The sequence below is a fragment of the Delphinus delphis genome, chromosome 13, assembly GCF_949987515.2.
Source record: "Delphinus delphis chromosome 13, mDelDel1.2, whole genome shotgun sequence".
Taxonomy (NCBI): domain Eukaryota; kingdom Metazoa; phylum Chordata; class Mammalia; order Artiodactyla; family Delphinidae; genus Delphinus; species Delphinus delphis.
Window position 1 is genome coordinate 26,611,954 of NC_082695.1, and position 9,112 is coordinate 26,621,065.

A 9,112-nucleotide genomic window follows, 5' to 3' on the forward strand; every position below is an offset into this window, starting at 1 on the left:
GCGCCCCGGCCGGGCGGGGCCGGGCGGCGCAGACGGCCTCGCCGCTCTGCCCGCCGGTGCGGAGCCGACTAATTAACAGGCTTCCGCCGCCCCCAGCGCGTGTTCATTTGTCGCCCGCGAGCGCAGGCCACGTGCCGCGCCGGTGCAGCCACCGCGGCCCGGCTCCGACGTCGGCGAACGAGCCGGAGCGTTTACTGGACGCCCAGGCCGCCTCTCGTGCGCGGACTCTTAGCCCCCTCGGCCCCGCTGCTGGTCTCGGCCCTCGCGGGGCGCAGGCCGAGCGGCTAGGGAGAGGCAAGGGAGCGGCGCCCGCGGGAAGGAAGCCCCTGATCGGCGCGAGGTGCGAGGCGCCGGGCGCGGGGCGGGGCCACGTTGGAGGCAGGGCTAGTAGCGGCGGCCGGAACGCGGGAGCGCGGGGCTGCGCGGCTGTCGGACCCGAGAGCGGTGCACCGCGGGCCGGACCGCCTAGGGGCGCGCGCCCGGAAGCGGCCGTCGGCGACCGGGAGGCATGGCGGCCGCGGCGCTGAGGGCGGCTCTGCGCCCGCCGAGCCGGTGAGCGCGGAGAGGCCGGGACGCGGATGCGCGGGGACGCGGATTGAGAGCTTCCCTGCTGGCCTTGGCGGTCTCACCCCGTAGTTACGGGGCTCGTGAGTGACCTTAACGGGGAAGCGGGCGTTGATACACACTCGGTCTCTTCCAGGCTCCTGGGAGCGCGGCCGACGCAGACGAGGGACGCGCACCAGCGGGCCTCGTTGCTGTCGTTCTGGGGACTCGTGCCCATGAGGTAACCCGGCCGCGGGCCCGGCCTGGGGGCTCGCGCACGGGAACCCAGCGAGCAAGGATGCTCGATGTTCAGTCTGCGAAGTTTCTTAGTTAAATTTAGATGGATGCCCTTATGTCTTTTCATATGAAATACTGTTAAATCTGTAATCAGAGATCAAAAGTTAAATGCAAAAGTGGTTTAAAGAAAAGTTATTTAGCTCTCAAGGGATTCTTGTGTAAAATTTTAAAGAGCACAGACAGCTCTTCCGTTTCTTACTCTCCAGAAAGGTGGGGGGAGGTGAGAGGATTCTTTTTTCCACCTGGGACCCTGAATACTTTCTAGGGACTTAACTCATAAAACTCAGTCTTGATGCTCGAGATTCGGTTGTTCTGAATAGTAACTTACCAGCATAGGAGATGTGTTCCTGAGGGTAAATCAGACTTTTGTCCGTGCTCGAGAATAGGGAAATTTGTTAAGAAATCTCAGAAAGTATAAACAGGAACTTGCCAGTTATTTTTATTATACTCTCTTAGTCAAATCATTTTTATAAATCACAAATCCATTTAAAATGTGAGTAACGAGCTTCTAACGGATAACAAGAAGGTCCTATAGTGTAGCACAGGGAACTATATTCTATATCCTGAGATAAAGCATAATGGAAAAGAATATAAAAAAGAATGTATATATGTATAAATGAGTCACTATGCTGTACAGCAGAAATTAACACATTGTAAATCAACTATACTTCAATTAATAAATAAATAATGTGAGTAACGAGCTTCTAATTCATCAGTTTGGTATTTTCACTTTTCAGTGCTATCCCAAGGCCCACCTGAAACCCCTCACTAAAGATGAGCACTTCCCTTTAATTTATACCCTGACATCCCACGGAGGTTTTCCACGCCTTCCTGGGTTGACCGTGCCCACATAGTTCTCATAAGGACCCCCTGTGGAGGCCGTCTCCCTGCCACACTCAGCATGGGAGGCCAGGCCCACACAGTCCTTTCCTGCGGGAGAGCTCGGTACAAGTTTGCAGGCACTTTCCCTAGTGCCATGTCTCTACACGTTCACGAGGCCAAAGAGGAAAATGTTTAGTGTTTGCTTTATCCTTTAGAGCAGAACCTCTGCAAAAGAAGAAGAAGGTGGACCCTAAAAAAGACCAGGCAGCAAAGGAGCGCTTGAAAAAGAGGATCCGACGACTGGAAAAGGCGAGCCAGGAGCTCGTTCCCATTGAGGATTTTATCACGCCCGTTAAGTTCTTGAATAAAGCGAGGTACGGGCCCTCTAGGGTTGAGGTCTTCAGAGCAAAGGAGTTCTGTGACTGTCAGGAAGTTCTGTCTGCACTTCACACCTGTAATGGGAAGGGGTCATAGGCTTGGGCTGGCTTGGCCCTGTTCTGAGTCCTCTTCTCCTGGATTGTCTCATGGGAGGTGGAGAAAGCATTCCTGGGCGCTGCTCCTGAATGGCTGATTCTGGGAAGGAAGCTCAGGGCAGATGCTGGAGCAAGTTTGGAGTGTTGCTCTTGCAGGAGTTTAGCTGTGACTGACAACTGGGGCCCTGGGTCTGCAGCTCTTACCCCTTCCTGCTGGTAGGAAACCCTTAGCCTCCTGCTCTAGGATGCAAATGCTCAGAGCTGGGATGTGTCGTGTGTGGGGTTGGTGGGATTGTTGCCTTCTTGTCAGAAGTGCGTACCATTTATAAAGTAGTACCTCACCATGTAAGTGGGACAAGGCAGGTGCTTTTTTGGGTCTCCAGGGCTGATACAGGCTTTGACTCCCTGGGATATTGGTGTCCGTTTTCATAACACCATTTGACTTTTCTCCAAAGCCACGTTTCCCCACCAGCAGGCTCTGCTTGGCACAGAGGACGTGCTGCCACAATCTGCTGAGAGCACTGTTGTTTCTTTTCTTCACATAAAGAAAATGGCAGTGGTTCCAGGTGTCAGTTGCCGCTGCTGCCACATCCAACATTCTGTCCCTTAATTTGTCCCTAAGTTCCATCTGCGTCTGGCAGTGGGGACACTCGGGTCCCGTGCAGTCGGTTGGCGCCCCCAGGTTCATGCCCTTGGCTCTGTGTTCCCAGGCAGCGGCCGCCAGTGGAACTCCCCTTTGAAGAGAACGAGCGGAGAGCCCTGCTTCTGAAGAAATGGGCACTGTACAAGCAGTGTGAGCATGAGATGGAGAGGGGCGCCATTGCGTCCCTGCTCGAGGCCCAGCGGGAAGCTCTGCAGGAGCTGAAGCTCACGGCCCCAGAACTCCATGCCGAGGCCACCAAGCGGGACCCCAGTCTGTTTCCCTTTGAGAGACAAGGGCCAGACTACACACCGCCGATCGCCAACTACCAACCCCCGGAAGGCAGGTACCACGATATCACCAAGGTGTACACACAGATGGAGTTCAAGAGATAGAGCTGCAGGCAGCTGCCCTCAGGACGCTGCCGTTGGGAGCCTGCACCCCCAGGCTCAGGCCTGCTGTGAATAAATGCATTTAACCAAGTGTCTGTCTTAGGTCAGAGTCACAGTTAATTCACCTGAGCATGCACGGGGGTTGGGGAGGCTGCCCTTCTTGGCCTGGTACTGGGGAGAGGAAGGCCAAAACATTGACCACTGCCCTCCAGTGAAAAGGAGGATTCCAACTGTGTGGGGCAGACGCCACCAGCAAGAGGCACAAAGTGACCCCAGGAACGGAGGTGAAGGACATGCAGCTGTGCTGTGTGTTGCCTGCACCTGGAGGAGAGGCAGGGCTGGCTCTGGGTTTCAAGCTGGGGGGTATGGGGGAGGCTGAGAAGAGTGTCGAGTGGCAGGGACCCCACTGCGTGAGGCCATGTGTCCTCCAGGAGGGTATGACGCCTGGCCGGGCAGAGGCTGCTGTTAGTCTGGAGCAGGGAGTATATGAGTGAGCTCTGGCACCAGAACAAAACACCACAGACCAAGGAGCTGAAACGACTCACATTTATTTCTCTCAGTTCCAGAGGCTGGATGTCCAAGATCCAGGTGTCGGCTGGGCTGGTTTCTCCCAAGGCCTCTCTCCTTGGCGTGTAGACAGCCATCTCGCGCACCCACGTGATCATCCCTCTGTGTGTCTGTGTCCTGATTTCTTATAAGGACACTAGTCATTGGATTAGGGCCCACCCACGCAACCCCATTTCACATTAAGCACCTCTTTAAAGATCCATCTTCAAATAGTCTCACTCAGAGCGCTAGGGGGTTAGACCTTCCCCGGAGGAGCTGGGGGTACATGATGCGGCCTAACAGGGTGCAGTGTAGGCAGAGGTCCACTGGTACCCCTTGCATCACCACCTCAGAAAGGCTTTGGTTCTTCACCACCTTAGTGCAAACAAACCAGCGGAACACTCCACCTGAGTAAGAATTCAGATTATCCATTTTCCTAGAGGGCCCTGGCTACCCAACCCTGGAAAATCACACCCCGTCCCCACCTCATCAGCATGTTGCCCTTTCTCTGCCTAAAGCCTCCAGCCTCCTCCTCCAGGTCTAGCCTCGGACCCTGGGCCTCCCCCACCTCCCAACTTGTAGATTTCATCCACGAGGTGGTATGATCAAGTCAGTGGGTCATGGGCAGCTGTTTTGTTTTAACCTTTTATTTGGAAGTAATCATAGATTGACAAGAGGCTGGAAATCAACAGGGAGGTGCTGTGTGTGGTTCCTCCGGCTCCCCTCAGTGTCACATCTTACAGGGCCAGTCATGCCAGCACCGAGATAGACTGCAGCCAGAGTAGGTCCAGGCTCCCAGATGTGGCTGTGCTCATCTGTGTGTCCACGTGTCACAGCACAGCCACCCCTGCAGTCCTGCACTACAGGATGCTGCCCCATAATCGTCCGCATCCCTATAATTACATCCTTTCACGGCGTCATGTAATGGAGCCAGGCCCAGCAGCAGTATCTCACAGGGTGGGGGCAGGTGCTGCTCCGCAAAGCCCAGCTCAGTGACAGCGCACCATGTAACAGGATGCACCAGGTCACAATGCAAACTGCTTATCATTGTGGGCTCTATCCCCAAAGTTTGAAAGATGATGCTCTGCCTTGTCACTGTCATTTTCTTCACAGCTGATGTTTGAATGTTCATGTCTGTCTCCTGAACTCAACGGGACTGAGGCCACTTGTCTGTTTCAAGCCTGTGGTCCCAGGGTGTGCAGACATGAGGGGTGGACATGGGTGGACAGAGGAACATTTTCCAGGGTGACGATCATCTGCGGTGGAGCTCGCTCAGCATCCAAGAAGTTGTGGGACTCCTGACGGAGCCAGCACCTGGCCACAGGCACCCAAGGCCCTAACCCAGCAGCAGTAGGAGAGCGGCTCCACCAGGAGTGGCTGACGGCCTCCCTGCCTAGGTTTCAGAGAAAGGAGGACACAGGTGGAGCTGTAGCAGCCTCCCTCCTCCTCCTCCTCCTCGGCCAGAAATGCCCGTGAACGCAGCCACGGTGGACGGACGCTGGTTGCCTCAGACACACCAGGGCTCCCCGCTGCGACGGGGGGACCCTGGGTCTTCTTTATACTCACCTCTGCTGTGGGAGTCCTTTGTGCGCACCCCACAACTCACAGGTACACAGTCACAAAGGACACTTGGGGCACACAAGAGCAAACACACATGATGGGAGATTTTACTCTCTTAATGTGTGCCCTTCTGAAGTGATGGATTATTTTGCCCCCAAGAACAAGTAAAATGATGTTGAACCACCACCTCTGGCCAGATCGTGAGGGAGGCACTGAGATGCCGCAGGCCTGACCCTCAGCACCACATGCTGGGGCCTGTTACACAGCACAGATGCTAAATCGTTTCACCCATAATAAAGAGACCTCTGAAGAACTAGTGTTCCCGTTGGTTCAAATACATATATTTTAAAAACATCTACAAGAGTGTAAGCATACAAAACTCTAATACTGGCCAGCACAACGTCAGGTTATAAATCTAACTCTTTCAAAATTAAACTGTGGATTTAATTTTCAGCTTCTGTTTGGAATCAAACCTGTGAAATGTCTTTTGATATATTCCACATTTTCAAAAAACGACCAGGGGAAATTCTGAGGGAAGAAGACCAAAATTCCATGTGTTGGGCTTGGGTGTCTTCAGCCAAGAGTCTAGGATCCCTCTTTACACAAGGTTGTGTGTCCTGGAGCCGTGGGCCGAGGAGGTGACGCCGCCCGCGCCTACAGAGGAGCAGAGGAAGTGCCCGCGGTGGGAGGGCACCTGCGGCCAGTACTGCGTGGCCATCACCAGACCAGGGCCATACACGGCCACCTGCGCATCCACACGGATCCGGGCTGCCCCTCGAGTGTTCAGCTGAGGAGCCCAGCCCTTGGGACGGCCTCTCCTTGCTGCTGTCCCTTGGCCTGCCCGTTGGCCGCCCACAGGGACACGCAGGGATGCCTGGCTTCCTGGAGCTGCACGCTGAGTGAACTGGCTCTGAGTGTGGTGGGGCAGGCGAGGCTGGAGATGGGGACTCTGTGTCCCACGCCAGGCGGAAGCTCCCAGGGACCTTCTGGACTATTTGGGCCTGTCACCGGTCGTTGTCCTGGGGCAGAGGGAGGTGCCAGTCTGCAGGGGGGCTCTGCCTGGGGGCCCACACCAGGCCGTGCTTCCGTGCAGCCCGGACTCTCGCCTGCTCGCTCTCACGTAGGGACCGCTGCAAAGGAGACCCGGTCACCTGTGGCCTCACAGGTGCCCTGTACCTCCCTCCTCTCGGTGCCCACCCACACACATGACAAACGCAGCCCAGCAAGCCCTGGTGAGTGCAGGGTGGGGTGGGGTGGGGGTGGTTACTACACACACATCTAGATCATTCTCCAAGCTACTGTGAAAAACCTGTGCAGATGACCATTTTGAGGATATTTTTAATTCTCCTGGGCCCCAGGGCTTGATGCCTTCGGTTGACCTAATCAGATTCACCAGATAAGAGGGGCTGGGGGCTGAGCCAGGAGGAGAGATGAGCCTGTAAGAGTGGCCAGAGGAGGGAAGAGGCCAGAGACAGACACGGACAGACGGACACACACACACACACACACACACACACACACACGACAGTGGGTGCCACCACCCCAGCCAGTAAACCCAGGGCAGCAGGTCACAACCATGACGAGGCCTGAGGGGGTGCCAGGTGCTATGCTGGCCACTTTACACTTAGAATTTCACCTCTTCCATCTGTTTTCGCTCAAGCTCTATTATCTCAAATGGAATGTATTGTTCTTGTTAAAAAGCGATCAGAAATGCAAAGTAAATATGAAAGCCCTGCAGACCTCCCTCCCAGGGTGAAGTTCACAGCTTCCCCAATCCCATCTGAGGCCTGCATTTCAGGGCTATCACCCATTTCCCTAAAGAAGGAATAATCTTCTCCTTGCTGGTGCACGTCCTGCTTTTCTCATTAAGTGACATACTGCGAGCACCTTTCCACAGGGGGATAGGTTACTATCTATTTTTCTTAATGGCTGTGTACTTCTCCGTGGTGGGGAAGACGTTATCTGGTCAAATGTCTATTACTGGACTTTAGGTCACTTTTGGTCTTTGCACTATTACAAATGGTGACACAATGGACATTTTGAATTTTCAGTTGTTACCCAATTACCTCCCTAGGATAAACTTCCAGGAGTAAAACTGTGGGATCAAAAGGTATGCATTTGACATTTAGATAATCAGAAAACCTGACGTTCCACAAACACTGTCCAGGTGCCCTGACTCTCCAAACCCCTATGGACATTCCGCTGGGCAGTAACCAGTTACTGTCATTTTAAATATATATCAGGCTATTTGGTTTTCTTTTCTTTTCCTTCTGTGTGCCCTTTGCCTACTTTTCTACTCTGAAATAATTCCCATTTTTCTTACAGATATGTGACAGCTATCTTTAAAAGATATATATATATATATATGTACAAAGGTTATTAATCTCTTGCCATATAGGCTGCAAACTACCTCTCCTGTTTTCCACTGATCTCGGACTTGTCATTTTCTTTTACACTTGGCAGTCCTGCTGGCTCCCTCCCCCGCACGCTCCGTGAGCACTGCGCCTTCACAGCTTCGCTCCATGCCCCCCACCCACACCCACACCCCCATCAGCTCCAGGCCACTGCTGTATCCTAGACTACGATGTAGGAGTCGAGAGGACAGGGGCTGTGTTCTCATCACTCCTGGATCCCCAAGAGCGTCCCAAGTGGTGTCTGCTGAATGTATGGATCACAACCCCCTCCTTACTGGTCTCTAGCACCTCCACCATATCCTCTCTCAGCGTGGCAGCCAGACTGACCTTTTAAGGATATAAATCAAAGCACGCTCCCCAGTACACGTGGAGGCTGGAACTGAACCCCTTTTTTAAGGCCCGCCCCCTTCTCCCAGCGTCTCGAGCCCCCGGGCTGGTTCCTGGTCTTCCAGGGCTCGGCACGCCGGGTCGGGTCACCTGGGCCTCGGCGCTGCGGCGCTCCTCCCACTCGCGGCAGCTGTCCAGGTCGCGCCGCCACTGCCCACAGGCCGGCCGCTCGCCGTGGACGTAATAGTGGCGGAGGAAGTGGCCGGCGCTGCTGCAGAGCTCCCACTCGGCGCGGTAGGCCTCGCACGGGCGCGGCGGCTGCGGGGACGGGGGAGTGAGCTGGGGACCCGGTGAGCGCCAGCCCGTCCCGCACGGACGGACCCGGTCTCCGTCCTCCCGACCTGGCCCCGCGGGTCCCCTGATCCCACCGCACTTACCTGCCAGCCTCCACCTTCCGCCATGTCCCGGGACTGCCTAAGCCGCCTCCTGAGCCCGCGGACCGCCGCGTGACTGATGGGCGGAGGGACTAATGAGCCCCGAGATCTCACCACTAACTCCGCCCATCTCCTTGAGACGCGCCACTGAACAGGACGTCCGGGTTGGCAGCCAATAACAGTCGAGGGAGGGCGGGGCCTGGAGGCCTGTGTGGGCGGGGCCTGGAGGCTGGGGCGGAGCCGAGGCCGGTGTGGGCCGGGCATGCCCCCAGGGTCACCAGGCCCGGCTAGCCACGCGGCGGAGGTGACTTCGGCGTCCCCTCGAGCCGGCGGTCGCTCGGCTGCACATTCACGTCCAGTGGCCGTTTCTGACGGAACCACGCGGCTCGGGCAGGTTCGTTCCAGCAGCTTTATTTTCATAATCTCAAAGATCGGTTCATTTCGTCAGCACGCACCGGAATCAGTGTCGCCACTCCAGTCCTACGGCTGCATTTGTCCCGCCTGTGTCCCCTCGAGGGCGGGGTGACTCCCAGGTAGGAAGCGGGGGCCCACGGGCGCGGGCACAGCGCAGGCTGGCCAGAGGCGCGGAGGCTGTATGGCCCGGGGGACAGCAGGACCTAAGGGTGGGCGTCCGGAGGTCGCGTTAGGGTCGAGGCTGTACTAA

At 55.8% G+C, this 9,112-nt stretch overlaps 2 protein-coding genes across 4 annotated transcripts; one reads left to right on the plus strand and one right to left on the minus strand.

Annotated features, from left to right (window-relative positions):
• Nucleotides 1-362: 362 nt before the first annotated feature.
• Nucleotides 363-3,258, plus strand: MRPL40 (mitochondrial ribosomal protein L40). 2 transcript variants are annotated; one of them, XM_060028547.1, is made up of 4 exons: nucleotides 365-552; nucleotides 701-784; nucleotides 1,878-2,036; nucleotides 2,846-3,258. In XM_060028547.1, the coding sequence occupies exons 1-4, from the start codon at nucleotides 509-511 to the stop codon at nucleotides 3,168-3,170; spliced, it is 612 nt and encodes a 203-aa protein (XP_059884530.1). In that variant the 5' UTR covers nucleotides 365-508; the 3' UTR covers nucleotides 3,171-3,258. The 2 variants fall into 2 exon arrangements, with proteins under 2 accessions (XP_059884531.1, XP_059884530.1); XM_060028548.1 differs by lacking the exon at nucleotides 701-784 and having other exon boundaries at nucleotides 363-552.
• Nucleotides 3,259-4,350: 1,092 nt separating this feature from the next.
• On the minus strand, nucleotides 4,351-8,712 carry C13H22orf39 (chromosome 13 C22orf39 homolog). 2 transcript variants are annotated; one of them, XM_060028552.1, is made up of 3 exons: nucleotides 8,452-8,630; nucleotides 8,165-8,332; nucleotides 4,351-6,403 (listed from the first exon to the last, which is right to left on the minus strand). In XM_060028552.1, the coding sequence occupies exons 1-3, from the start codon at nucleotides 8,473-8,475 to the stop codon at nucleotides 6,278-6,280; spliced, it is 318 nt and encodes a 105-aa protein (XP_059884535.1). In that variant the 5' UTR covers nucleotides 8,476-8,630; the 3' UTR covers nucleotides 4,351-6,277. The 2 variants fall into 2 exon arrangements, with proteins under 2 accessions (XP_059884535.1, XP_059884533.1); XM_060028550.1 differs by having other exon boundaries at nucleotides 6,277-6,403; nucleotides 8,015-8,332; nucleotides 8,452-8,712.
• Nucleotides 8,713-9,112: the final 400 nt, after the last annotated feature.